This window comes from Aythya ferina, assembly GCF_964211825.1.
Source record: "Aythya ferina genome assembly, chromosome: 4".
Lineage (NCBI taxonomy): Eukaryota > Metazoa > Chordata > Aves > Anseriformes > Anatidae > Aythya > Aythya ferina.
Window position 1 is genome coordinate 70098880 of NC_140300.1, and position 14826 is coordinate 70113705.

General features: G+C 39.5%; 1 protein-coding gene across 2 annotated transcripts in view; it reads right to left on the bottom strand.

The window, feature by feature from the left end:
- Nucleotides 1–14826, bottom strand: part of PPP3CA (protein phosphatase 3 catalytic subunit alpha) — a 190353-nt gene that overhangs the window by 97183 nt on the left and 78344 nt on the right. For both annotated transcript variants that reach the window (XM_084519424.1, XM_084519423.1), the window contains exon 2: nucleotides 14069–14269. In XM_084519424.1, the coding sequence (XP_084375550.1) occupies nucleotides 14069–14269 (201 nt within the window). The remainder of the gene's footprint in view (nucleotides 1–14068; nucleotides 14270–14826) is intronic.

A 14826-nucleotide genomic window follows, 5' to 3' on the forward strand; every position in this document is an offset into this window, starting at 1 on the left:
CCTGTAAAACTTTACTCTTCAATCAAGCATCAAAGCACAACACCCAGTTTAACAAAAGGAATCTCTGGTACCCAAAATTTCATGAGGAGGCTTCCCACCCCATCATTCAACCTCTAGGAGAAATTTCATATTGGCGAGTAACTGAACAATTCAGAGTCAGCTTTGGAATTCCTCTTGGTAATAATTTCTGAGTTGTTCTCCTCCGCTTTCTCCTTTCTAATATTTACCTTTGCACCAGGCTTTCTGTGCCTGTTTCTAAATGACATAGATATCATGTGAGTAATCTCTTCTGGTTGAAAATGTAATTTATTTTAATTGGAACTGAAAACTTGTTTGAGGGGTGGCAGGAGGAAACTGTTCCTATTTCCTGCTATAGTTCTCTCAGCATCTAATTACACCCATAAAGAGGAACAATGGGGAGGCTGTGTATTATTCAGTTTAATGTGGTTAATTACATGATTCCCTGTATGCATGCAAATATACCAGAGCCTCACAACTGATACAGCACCCACACAGCACATTCATCAGTTACAATAACCGTGCTTTGAGATCACATATAGTATACCCTGTAAATATAAGCACTTATTTACTGGAAGAAGGTTTCCAGTTCACCAGGAAGAACTGGAACAGGATGGACACTGAACCAAAAAATCTAACATTAGTATCTATATTTTCCACAAACTTCTCAATGTGAATTCATTTTTTTGCAACTAGAAGCATGCCCTACTTAAATACTTCTCCCCTTACTGCTCCTGTAGACACACACTTTGAGGAGACAAGGTGTTTTTATACCCCTATAACCCAAACTGCTAACAGGAGTTGAACCTAACACTTCACTTCCAAAGGTTCAAAAGATTTAGGCCGTGACCTTAAAACATTAAAAAAAAAAAAAAAAAAAAAAGTATGAGTCAGATTTTTTGCAAGTCAGCTTCCATGTCCAAGTACACCAAACTCAAATTTTAAATATTATCTATTAGAGAGGCCAAGGTTTCAGGTAGAACAACGACCCATACAGTGGATTCTCTTTGTTATTAAAAGTGAAATCGTGAATTTCTGTGGAAAACTGTGGAGAGGTGGATTCTCTTTGTTATTAACATATCTTCGAAGTCTTCTACAAGCAATGCTTTACAACTCCAAAGGCAGACAGAGGAGGCAGCTACTCAAGGAAGGTACAGACAACACAGCTACAGAAGCTCATGACAGCCTTTCTGAATGCCATGCTCTCCCCGAAACCCTTCGGTACGCTTTGTGGTGAATAATCATCAGTCAGGCACTGCAAAGCGATAGCTATTAACAATGGTTTAAGTGTCAGCACTGCCTGCCCCAGGAAATACATGTGAAAAAACACGGTCTTTAGAAGAGAAAGATGAGCCAGTGCACAGAAAAAAAAATTACTTGTCCACGGCCAGACTTTTTCAAGGATAAAGGCACAAGGAGAAGAGGGAAAAGACAAAAAAAACGAGGGGTAGGAGGATGGGGGGGGAGAGAGGGAGTACTACATATTAGTCCTCCTTGTCCAAAGAGTCAAAGAAATGTTTCATAGACTTAGTGTGAAACAGTCTGAGCTCAGAATGAGTCACTGGGGTTTGTGGAGCAAAACAGACAATGCGGATAATTGATAGAACAGGGGATAGGCTTGATGCTTAAAGAATACGATTCCTCCCCTCGCTGTACAGTCGGAACAGTAGGATGTCTGTTCAGAAACATGGTGTCAGAAGAAGGAATGCAGGCAAGTTGGGAGCTGAGAAACCAAGCAGCAGAATTTAGCCTGGACCTAACTTTGAAGCCGGCCCTGCTTCGAGCAAGGGACTGGACCAGATGCCTTCCAAAGCACCTTCCAACCTAAATTATTCTGTGATTTTAAGGAAAGGGCTTGTGTAGCAAGAACATAACAAAAACATTATCATCTTCATTACTGAATGAAATCCCATGCTGAAAATAAAGACTTAGTTTGGAGAATAAGTCACTGATGCCTGGGGAAAGCAGGTGATGAAATGAGAACAACAGAACCTGCAAATGTGACAGAAGATAGATGTCTTTTGGCAGACTAATGCTTTGATTTTGTTTAAACTAGCTTAAGTGAGTAATTTAGCTTCAATAGCACAGTGAAGAACTGCTACTGCTGCAACGCTTTAACCTTTACCCATTCAATTAATATTAGACTTTAAAACCACTTCTTAAAGAAAAAAATGCTTTATATAAAGATCAGGACAGATGATATATTCCTGATATTCTTAGTGATTTTTAAAAATATAGCCCTTGAGGTGCTACAACACCCTCAGAGACAACAAGGTTTGATCAACTGAAGCCAAAACTTAAAATTTCCGCTTAGGCGATTGAAACAAATTTCCTCCTGCAATAAAAACGTGCACCAAGCAAAGGTGGCAGATTTTCATCGTGTCATTGCCACCTCCATCCAACACAAATCCAGTTTGTCCCTGCCTGCTCCATTAAGATAACCAAAACTTCTCTGAAACGTGTAATTCAAAAAAGGAAATTGCACTTCAAAAATAAAAGGCTGACTTGCATTAAGTGTTTGTATTTGTATTCTCATGCACATTTGTGGGAGTTTTCTGGCCTGTGACTGCAGCAACAGCCAGAGACCTTGGTGTTCTGGACTTAACATAATGGCTGTGCCTATTCTTGCCCTCATGCATATGGAGGAGTATATGGCCTTGATGGAGGCTGCCAGATGTACCAAACACATACCACCAGATGACATCTGCAATCAGTTACACTCAAAACAGGTAGTATCTTCAGAAGATCTTGCATTTGACATAGTCTCCATATTTTGCAGCCTCAAGACTCCAAACTACAAAAAGCAGAGGCACTTACCCATGCCTAGACTGGAGGCAGTGGTCACAAGTCATTTTGTGTTGCTAAAGTCACCAGCTTACTGAGGATAGATTTGTTCCCTTAACAAGAATTCAGGGAGCAATACAAATAGTCTACACTGTGCTTTGTTGGTGACTTCTCCCCACATGTCCTTAGTGCTTCCTTTTTAATTTTACAAAAAAAAAAAATAATCTAGGTGCATTGCCACTGAATTGCCATGGAGGGACTACTGACTTGCAAAGGATTTGATGTATTTGATTCTAACCCTTTATATTAAGAAGCATTTTTGGCCCTAAGTAACTTCTATATGCATTTAGCAATTAAGCTGTTGTTTTTGTTGGGTTTTTATTCTGTAATTAGCAACTCTACTTCCAGTAGTAGTTACCTTAATGAAAACAAAAATAAACAAAGTAATTCTAAGAGTACCAGCAGACCACAAACCTATTTTTAATCTGCTGCAATCCATCATTAAAATAACAAGCATCACATACAAACCACCTTCAAATTCTTAACAATGATTGTATTAGCCATAATTAAAGCGCAGCCTACTCTCATTTCAACACTGGCTTATCATGCTAATCTCATAGCAGGTAAAATTTTGGTTAAATGGTTATCACCTGTCTTAGGCTCTAATAATTAATAGCAATATACATTTTCTCATCAGTTCAAAATCTAAAGAAGGCAAGATTCTCAAAAGTATTTTACCCTTTCAACCACAGTTGTTGAGTTTCTTTAGGGAAAAAATATACCCAGGTTTAAATACGTAGGCTAACCTTACAAACAGCTCTCCGTTTTTTTTTTCTTTCTTTTTAATTGTGTTATCTGCATGGAGGCTAGCCTTTTCTCTCTTAAGCCTGATAAAAAAAATAAAAATGAAATGAAGTGGAACAAAGAAGCAACATTAACTTTCATAATTTATTGTTCTAGACAACCCCGACTACTGCCTGTGACAGAAAGTAAGCCAAGCAGAAAGAAAATTGAAGTGTTTTTGCATTGCCACTTTGCCAAAGGATGAAGTCACAGGATTGATTTCTGTGACCACCGGCAGTGCCTCCCACCCATGCTGCCACCCTGCAGTTCTCAGACTGCTGTACAGAGGGCACGGAACACAGGAGACTCATGAAAGACGAGCTGAAATGTGCTTGGCTTGTTTTTTTTTTTTAAGTTTCAACATTTAAAACGATACTTGAAAGTTTTCTTTATTAATACGGGTTAATAAAGAATAAATCTGACAGTTCACTCAATTCCATCTCCTTCATTATGCAGACAATTATTTTTGATCTGGCTGAATAAACCCCTGCGGTGAATTCTCATGAGCAATTCATTTGGGTTTCAGAGTCCTGTGCCTTTTGATTGGAACAATCCTTTCATGGTGTTTTCCACCTGTAAAAGTAGAATTTCGTATGGAGGTAGATTTGGAGCAGAGGGGAAAAGTGTCTACCCAATATTTTTTTCTTGCTATTCAACACAGCAATTTTCAGACATAACCTCTGAAAGCAATGATGCTGATGTACCTAACCAGCCAGAAGGACTCCCTGTAGTGCCTTCTCTTGAGCTAAGCACCAGAAGAATGTTTTTGATATTTAGTCACAGGCTCTTAAGCGGAGCTTACTCCGCTGCTGTTGTTGCTTTAGGTTGCCTCTTTTAAAGGTGACTGTGCAAGATGGATTCAGAAAACCTCACAGAAAGCCCCAAGACTCACAGCAAGTGATGCACGAGGTTCAACACAACTGCTAAGCTCCAGGTATCACTTATGCAATGAAGAAAGGCAGTAACCACACAGCATAGGACTTCCTGCTTTGGGACCAGGAACAAGATGCTCCTCACTTATCAAGAATGTTTTCACAAAGTAGTTAGCATCCTGAATGGTATCAAAGCATAAATTTCAACTAGATTTGGATGCCAAAAAAAAAAAAAAAAAGCACTGAGGAACCATTTGAAACTCATTCACCCTTTAATAGTTTGATACCCTAAAAAGGCAGATAATGACCCTTAGAGTCAGTGGAAGACTGTATGGCTGGACACACCACCCATACAAATCCCATACACTACTGCCACAATCCTACCAGTGACACTTCCCAAGGTTCTCTGGAATCAACTGCAGACTGAAAACATGCTCCTGTTCAGCACAATGAAATCTTCACAACTGGTGCATTTATTTAAAGAGCACGGATTTTACAAAGTTTAAAGGCAATTTGGAAGTACTGGATTCTTTTAAACTAATTAAAATGTTTTGAACTATAGCAGATTTTCCATTTAAAAGGCAAAATCTTCACAGAGAATATTATATACACTTGGAAGTTATTCTATAAATGTTTTATCTTGATAAATTGCAGAAAACCAAATAGAGAAAGTATCCATCTCAGCTCTGATAGCATTTTTTTAAATGATTAAAATGCTAATGGAAAAGCATCTAAAGGCAGGGAGAAGCAGAAACAGAACCCAGCCCAGAATAACATCCTTCTATAAGCATCACCTCCAACTACTAATGCTCTCGGAGTCATGCTCTTCCTAAGTGAAGGCAGGTAATATTTATAGTATCTCTTCAGAAAGAGCCTGCCAGCCATCTCCTCTGCACTTGCCAGGCTTTGGTGAAAGGCTAGCTGCACAGCCATCAAGCACAGATGAAAACAGGAGACAGCTTGTGTTAGCTCCGAAAATGCAACCGGACTCTAAGCAAGAGGGGCACGCATCTGCACAGCAGCTCCCAAATCAGATAAACGGAGTGGTTTATCTCATCAGGATATAGTCTCCAAGTGGCAATGATCAGCTAACACAAATGCTGTTTGTCTCTGTCTTGCTATTAGTCCACCCCCTCACACTCCTCCAGTTCTTTTTCTTCTCGCTTTTCACTGTTCCCAGCTTGATTTCTATGCTCTGGCTGCTCTACAGTTGCAGGTATGGTGTGAGTAACACAGAAGCAATTCCCTTTCCCTTCCCTTATGTATAAATCCTTATCCTCTGTTTTTTCCTCACATGCACGTACACACACACGCACAAAGAGGGGGACACTCCAGATCGTGCACGACTGTTAGATTTTGGGTTGGCCGGGGGCGAAGGACTAAAAGGCAAACGTGTGCTGGAATTTCCCTCTACCCCCTTCTGTCTTACTCATTTCAGCAGCTCCGCAATCCAAACTGGGGGAGGAGGAGGGAACGTGGGTGGCTGTGATTTCAGCAGCAATCCCACTGGATTCCCACACCTCCTTCCAATATAAACTACGACCTAAGATGGAGCTAAATTAACCTGAGGCCAGGATCAGAAGGAGAGATAACTAGGCAAAGCGAAGAAAACACAAAAGGCAAGGACAAAGGATCTCTTTATCTCTAACAAGCACTCCACGGCGCGAACATCATGCTTGTTTTTGAAAAGAAACCCAAGGAGCAAAACTACGGAACTACCGAGTGCTAACCACAGTTGTGCCACTGATTAAATGATCATAAAACAAATATGAAATTTGATTTGCGAGTTTCAAAGAAAAAAAAAAATATGTTTGAAAAACAAAATAAATACTGTGCTGTACCGTGTCTTCATGAAGTAGCCCTAGAAGAAATGCTAACATGCTATATTGAGTCATTGGCATTTACGTGATGAAGAAGCATCTCCACGCTGAAATAAAAATTAAACAGTCAGAATGAAGGCCTAAAAGGGCTAGGTATTTGCAAGCAGGTTTTTTCGTTTGTTTGTTTTTTGTATTTTCACTGGTGGTTATTTTTAAAATCAATACAACTTCTGTGCTGACTTGAAGCCCAGTACAGATCTGATCCTCCATTTCACAGCCTCAAATTAAGCTTCATACCTGAAGGGAATCTACGACTCCACGATTTCGCTTTGGATTATCTGACTAGGATTTCTGCACCACAGCAAGTTAACTATAAATGGATTATTTATAAGAACAAGTGAGGTAGTTGTAAAGAATACTGTCTGTAGTATCCACTGCCTTGGCAATAATGATAGATTTAGGCAGCTGCTACTAGAAAACATCAGCTCTGCCAAAATGTCAGATGCTAATGTCTGAGGCAGCTCAATTAAGCTACAAGACGCAATCACTTTGTTCTACCAGGGATGCGGGCAGGCATATTTCAATCCATATCTGGAACTGACAGAAGCATTTAGCGAAGGAACAGATCAAAAAACTGCAATACATACAGCCTTACATCTCCACCTTGTTTCAGAAGTCTCAGTTTTTAAGCCGCGAGTGATTCGACTTATTATGAGTTCTCAATAAAGCATGCAAAAGAGCTGGAGCAGTGTCAGCTTTCATCAGCAAGCCAATTAAAGGATTTAATCAAGTTCACTTTAGCTGTTCAACAGTATGTTTATATCAAATTATTTTTTAACAGAAGTTTAACGTGGAGGTTCTCTATTCTAATAACATTCTCAACAGTGATATGTAAAGGCAAATAACTGCTACAATAGTAAACTGCACTCATGCATACACTGGGAGTAAACCTAACCACTTCAAAAATTATAGCAAAAACTTCTTCATAACGTCTAGTTTACTTATTGAGTCAAAGAACCGCCTTACACAGCCATGTGAAAGCAGCGCAGCATCATTTGTTTTAAGGATTTGTTTAAGGATGCAAGCGTATAATACAGCTAAAGCAGCTGAAGTTACTCACAAGTTAAAGATACGACCACTTGGCTGAGGTACAGAAAACAACCTTACACCTTGCTCAGAGTGCAGACCCCATCACCTATTTACTTGTAGCATCACAAATGACATTAACGGCAGCCTTTAAAGATAATTTTAATGAATGCAATATGGCAAAGATGGGAAAAGAAGAATTCTTGTGATTAACACTTACCCTCAGAAGCAGCAGGCATCCAGACTTCCGACTAGCATTAAAGCATTTAGGCTTGGCATCTGAAAACACCAGCTACTGGGGGGGAAGTTTTAGGATTTGACCATGCAAATGGTTTTCTTCGAGACAAGTAAATATTTTAGTTATAACAGTGTCCTGGAAATTCAATAGTGTCCTCAACAGTAAGCACGGTACGTTAGGTTTAGAGTATAAATTAAATTACTGGAGTGTGAAATAGAAAAGTTTTAACTAAAATTGCTTTTACTGAAATGTTAATTTCAGACAAACTTTGATGTTGTGCTAATATAGACAGGCTTTACATTACTTGTAGGCCGCTAATAAGCAATCTTGTTTATTTTCCGTGCTGGAATTCTATCTCAAACTGCTTCAAAAGTAAAAAAAAAAAAAAAAAAAAAAAAACAAACAAACAAAAAAACAGAAAGAATTGTTTTAGTTCAGCTCTTCAATTGCATCAGCTCATTTAAATGTGTGCTACAGTTTGAGGCAATTTTAAGCATTATTGCCTTTTTACTATAACGTGGGCATAAATACTTTTATTAGCTCATCTTAGCATTGATCACTTTAGCTAGAAGCTTCCTATGCTTACGAAGTTCTAAGTGATGCAGTTTAAGGGAAAAATGTACATGGAACACGAGGAAACATTCAGACCCAGGAGGCCTGACCATCCCATGCAATAACGCCCCCGGGGAATATCCGGAAGCCTCAAAGATCAGAAAGGCACACGCTGGCAGGAAAGGGCTTTCCCTCTCTAGTTTTTATGAGCCTACAATCCAACAGATGATTCTGACAGTCACCAGAGCTGCTGCAGTTGTTCCCACACGGGCCATTCTCAGATGCCAACAGCCTCCCCCCAGCCAATCAATTTCTCATTCAAATTGCCAAAACTCTGTGTCCTCAGTACAATACAAGCATAGCAAGCAAAACGAACATTTAAGTTTTATTTCTGTACCATTCTGACATTCAACCAAGCCAGTGAAATTCTGCCCCCTCCCCCAAAGACAGGACAATGAAACTGCAAGTGGGAGCGTTACCCTTTAACGCGCTGATATACCCATTGGACGTGTGTATTTACCAACCTTAAATTATGCAATGCAAATAACAAGGAAGGCTCTGCAAGCAACAGTGTTTTCTGTGTGTCTACAACATCTATAAACACGCACACTCCAAAAAGTAGCACTTGTAGAGGCAAACAACATAGCCAAGGAAGAGACCATTTCAGAAAGCTTTGCACACATTCCCAACAAAGGATGTGAAAGTTTTGGTAAAACAAATATAAGCTCTGGTTCTGTTTTCCTCTTCTTCTAAATGAGAGACTGATAGATGCTAGCTCCACGCCCTGCCTGCACGTGGCCTGGCTACTGTCACCACACCAGAAACTGCTGTCATTGCTACTGCTGGTGATGGTGCCCAGGCAAACAGAATTGAGAATATCTATGCACAGGCAGCTAGCTGCCTGCACAATGTGGGTGTATTACATATAACTACCACATGCAAAAATGCACAGGTTTATAAAGATGTGTACGACTTAGATTTTTGCGTTCTTAGTTCACTAGAGGAAACTTTTCTTAGTAACGATGGGCAGAGACTAACCAAAAGGTGTGCACACTGAGTATACAGTGAGAGATGTCACATGTTACAGGAAGAAACAGTACATGCTGATTTCTTTTAAAATAGATAAACAGGAAAAACAGACTTACCTTAAAAAAATAAAATAAAATAAAAAAGTCTCTTACAAATTTATTCACTTGTGCTATCATATATACAAAAGATATCATGGTATTTCCTTTCAGTATCTGTGAAACTAACAATGTCTTCAAGAAACATAACTCATAAGGCAAGAAACGCACAATGAGATATATTAGACAAACCACTCAGGTTCTAGGTCTACTCTGGAGTTGATGTTGTTTAAGAAGGTATAAATTTGAATCACAGAAATGTTAAGGTTGGAAGGTCATCAAGTGCAACACACTAGACTCAAAACTGGGCCAATTTCAAAATTAGATCCAGCTTTAAAGTTAGAATTGGCTGTTGCCATCAGTTACTTTACTGTTGAAATAAAATTCTGCAATGTGACCGTTCACCACTTCAATTTTATTAATCTGGAGGGGATGGAATAACACTATTTAACCTTTTGTAGAGATTTTTGCAGATGTAGGAAAACAACAATATATCATGTTTCAAAAGGTTTCGTTGCTCTGAAAAGGACCTGTGAATTGAGGCCCACTAATGACAGTAAATCATACACCTAGTAATTAAAGAGAACACTACGAATATGATGAGGAGAAAAAAAAAACCCTCCATATGTAAGATGTGACAAAATTAAAGTTTCAAGTACAACCCCTCTTGCATATGCTACAAATTCCTTCATCATATTGTCACTTTCCACTTTTTGCAGTGCAGTGGACAGAATAAACCATTGACAGCGAGCAATTTCCAAGTTGTGGTCTCTTCACTTGCATGAAGTATGCTTCGGTTACAAAACTTTTATAAACCCTGGTCTGAAGACAGCATGGTCAACTTGCTCACATCCTTTCACCACCACTCAGCATAACAGTATCTCATCACTTCAGACAGACATGCATGACTTACTGTCTTTGCAACACAAGCGAGCCAAGGAGTCCATTTTACAGCCTGGGTGCTAAGCAAGACAGCATTCCCATCGAAGCCTCTACCTACTTTTTTTTTTTTTTCCCTGACTGAACACTTCCAAAACTCCCCAGAATTACCATGTTATAGATAATGCCACAGAAGTCTACACATATACCTGTGCACTGAAGTCAAAGAGGCAAGTGCTCAGCATGCAGGTGAGAGCGTTCAGTACTTAATGACAGCAGATTTTAGATCTGCAAGTGAGGCCCCATACAAACGATTAGCTAATTAGTCAGTCACTATGGAAAGGGTTGCTCAGAAACACTCTATATAGTAATGAAAGCATATAATAAGGCCACATAAAACTATTCAGGCAATCCTAAATCTGGCATTCCCAAGTGTTCTTCGGTGTCACTCCAGTAATATTGCCATCAGGGAGGTTCAGAGTTATCCTTCCTTAGCCTTTTGAAAGAACCAATTAAAAAGGAGCTAATTTCACCACGAGCCATTATATTGCTAAGTACATAATATAGGATGGGAAATCCTAAGGCTGCTATACAGACATCTTTCATCTCAACACTGAACAGCTGTAGGCTAGTGGTACATCAACCCCATCGAACCCACGAGCTTAAGAAAAAGACCACATGCCTCCAAGAGAAGAGGGTGTAGATGAAGTCAGAAACAATTCAAAGCCATGGAAGGTGGCAGTGTCCCTGTTCCCTTGCTGGCTGCCCATTCCCCTGGGGATGAAGACTGGTAGGGATACTTACTTCCATGGTGCTGCAGGCAACCAGACAGCATCCTGGTAACCCATTTCCCTCAACCATTTCCCTGCTGTCTTCTCAACAGTCCTTGGGACCATTTTTAATCCCTACTTGCAGCCTTCCCTTCTGCATAGCTTTGATTATTTTGATGCAATTCTCTCCATCCCTCCAAACTCACCTTCAAAAGTCAAAACAAAGTTGCCTAAATGCTTTCCAGATGTAAAAAGAGATCCCTGAAAGCACGGACTTGGAGTCTCTTCTTAGTTCAGGCTCTGGTCAGACTCATACCAGCAAACAGCAGCCCTGAGTAACAACTGCAGGATACTTCACCTTGGTCATAAGCCAGAGCTGTAACATACACACACGCATAGTTTGCGTGTAGCAAACTATAGGAATTTGAGATGAAGTCTCAAATGAATTAATCAGGAGAATTTGGAAAGCCATGACAAATTTGAAAATAAAATATATTAACTCAAAATGACAATCATATTGGTACTTCCAGCTCTCCACAGAATCAGAGTAAGTTTTACGCAGATACTAAATCATAGATTATGCATTCCACATTAAGACTTCTGCCCCATCCCCTAATTATACAAACCTTCTTCTCCCTCTAATCAGGGCCTTCTATGTACCCTCTATCTCATATTACTTCTTATAAGCAGAACTATGATATTTTTTTCTGAGGAAAATTATCTCGCCCCTCAAAAGGAACAAAAAGAGACATTTCAAGCTAAGGGATAGCAGCACAAGGCTTCAAGAAAAATAAACTTTTCATGTTCTTTAACAAGTATCCGATTGCACAAATCCACAATGCTCTTATTCCAAGAGTTAGTTTTCTCTCTCCCCCTTCCTTTTTGATGATCATCGTCTCATCAACCAGCTACAGGGATACGTTTCTCAAAGATGAATGCATCTCCCACAAAGGATCTCATATTAATGATTAATGACTGACACTCTTCAACAAGACTGCCTGCCATGCCTAAAATCTATAAATTTATTCTCTTCTCCAATATATCAGTGATTTTATTTTTCTGTATGCTTGAAGAAAGTCTTCCTCCATTCCATAGTTATTTCTTGATTGCCTGTATACCTTGCACTTCCACCACACCATCGGTCAACTGATACTCTCATTATCCAGTCATCTGCTGTCACACTACTCATACAAAGCAAATTGTCAGGCCCTGCGATGCCTCACAAGCTTTGCCAACCTCCCTTCATATTTTTTTCTTCTTTTGATGATCACTTTCACAACTCCGGCTTTCATGTTTGTTCATACAGAACATTAGCACTTCTCAGCTACCCCACTAACAAGCATTAGGAGTCCAGCCTTCCTACGCTAGCTTAAAAGAGAATACCTATCAGCTACCCTGAAGAATGCTGCAGTACCACAATCATCGCAGAAGAATAATTTCAAAAGCAAGAACAAAGCAAGACGTAGGCTAAACTGAAAAAAGAATCAAAGACTTAAATTACACCAGTGATATACAATCGGGTAACCTTCAGGAGATTAATCGCCAAAACACAATTCAAAACAAGCCACACACCTTCAAAAGGATTTAAGAAACAATAAAATTAATGTTCTTTTTTTTTGTTTTTAAGTATGAACTTATGGAAATCAGTCGGGACACAGCAGACCTATCCCACAGTCTCTGTCTCTCAGTAGATGAAATATTCCACAGAACAGCAGGCAGAATTTCTGCACGTCTGCCACTCAGTTAGGGACAATGGTACTGCCTCTCCACAACTTCTTCCATTTAACATCCTGAACAGCCTGTATTCTCCCTTCAAAGAAAATGTCTGTTGAACACTATTCTCAGTCTACTCAGGGGATCCTTTTATTCATCCTATTCCCTTTATTCATCCCTGAGCTGCACTATGATTGACATCTTTTCCATCAGAATTGTAAGGCAGCGTGACAAGCTAATTATTACATAAGAGATGATATACATTACCTCTCCAGGTCAGCCCAGAATCCCTTATTTGGATGTCATTTTAAAAATTACAGGCTTTAATAACTTCTGCATCATTCTAGTCCAGACACTATGCTCTTTGGTGAGAAGAAGAGTTTTCCTGAAAACGAGGGCTTTCTATTTCTATGTATTTTTTTTTTGTGAATGCTACCAGTACAAGACAATAAATACTGGTAACTCTTCTAGGTTAGAAAGAATAGGAGAAAATATGTCTTTGATTTTTTGTTTGTTTGCCTGGGGAAGTGAGTGGGCCTTCCCAGGAACAAAAGAAGTGACAAAAAGATTTGCCTTTTTAAACCAGGTTTGGTTTCACAGTTTAAGCTGACTAAAATTAGTTGTCTTTTGTCCCACAACTAACTTTCTATGCCACAGGTAGATCTCATGCCAAAAATGCATTAATATCTGATAACAGCAACAAAACAGGGGAGGAGGCACATTAGAGCAAGCAAATGCATTCAAACATTCAGAATGTAGTCGAGGCAGAAGACAATTAGAGAAGGAAATTCAAAATATAAGGCATTTCCTGAGGATTAATGAGTGGGTGGTAGTATTTGATAGTCAAGGGCAGAATGGGTTCTGCAGCCAGCACAATTCATTAATTCCCCAGGCAACACAAACTGGGATTCTGTTAATTTTTTTTCCTTTCTGCTGTACTCATTATTTTCCTCAACTTTTAATTAAGATTTCCATTTACTGTACCACCATCATTCCTTCAGAGCCAAACTGTGTATGTCTGAATAGCGCTATTATGGTAAAGGACATCTATAACCTTTTTTTGGATTAATTCCTGGTGCAAAAGGCCAGGGACCTTTTTCAAGTTTAAGAAAGTTCCTCGAATCATCTCATATAGGCTAAAAACATTGTCTGACTTAGAAACAGAGGGAGTTCAGCAGATACGATCATTTCCTCTCTTACAAGCTTCTTGATGGCCTCCATTATCTTAGTGGTAAGAGACAAAGAGAGTATAAAGAATTGAAGAGAGTAAGTTCTTTTCAAGCTTCCTTTCAGCTCCTTCGGAAGCTGCATCCACTAACATATTATTTAACATGTCCCAAAACAACAACCATCGTAACTCCATACTAACCTGTGACTGGTGCATCTATGTCCAGCAAATTTTTTTCCTGACGAAGAATTGAAGCTCCCTCTGTTATTATTCTCAAAGCAACGCTTTCTTCCAGTCTCCCTTCTTTCATAAGGTGTGCCTTTAAGATATCCACCCGGGGTTTTCCATCATTATCAAACACTTCCTTAGCTGTGAGCCGGTGACTTGGAGGGAACGGGACAGCTGCACGAAGAAAAAAAAAAAAGTGTCATCAGTTTTTACAGTAAAGCCTCTATTACTAATCATGACACGTTTCAAAAAAAGTCATCTCTGCTGCCGAACAGTACTGGAATGAATTTCCTACTGCCTCTTATATCTTGGGGGTTAAAGTGTACATAAAGGAAGGTATCACTGAAGCATATGTATTCTGCAGGCTGAGTTATCCACGCATGTGAGAATAACTGTTTTGTGTTCATAACAAAATTGAAAGGAAGACTTACGCCACATTTACAGATAGATATGTGCAAACAAAACAAAAAAGGCATGGCAATTTCAGGGATAGAAGGCAGTGAAGCTTCCAGTGCTCTGGTAGCACTGCAAAGCATCGACATGAATACACAAACCGGTGTTATATTTAATTTCTGTGCACAGACACACACAGATACACTCCAATTAAAATGCTGAACTCCAAGACAGTGCTCTCTCTGACGACTTGGGAGGTAGGAGATGTCTTCTCCAGATCATTTCCACAAGATACCTTCTACCACCACCAAAGCACACCTGCACGCAAAGCTGACCAC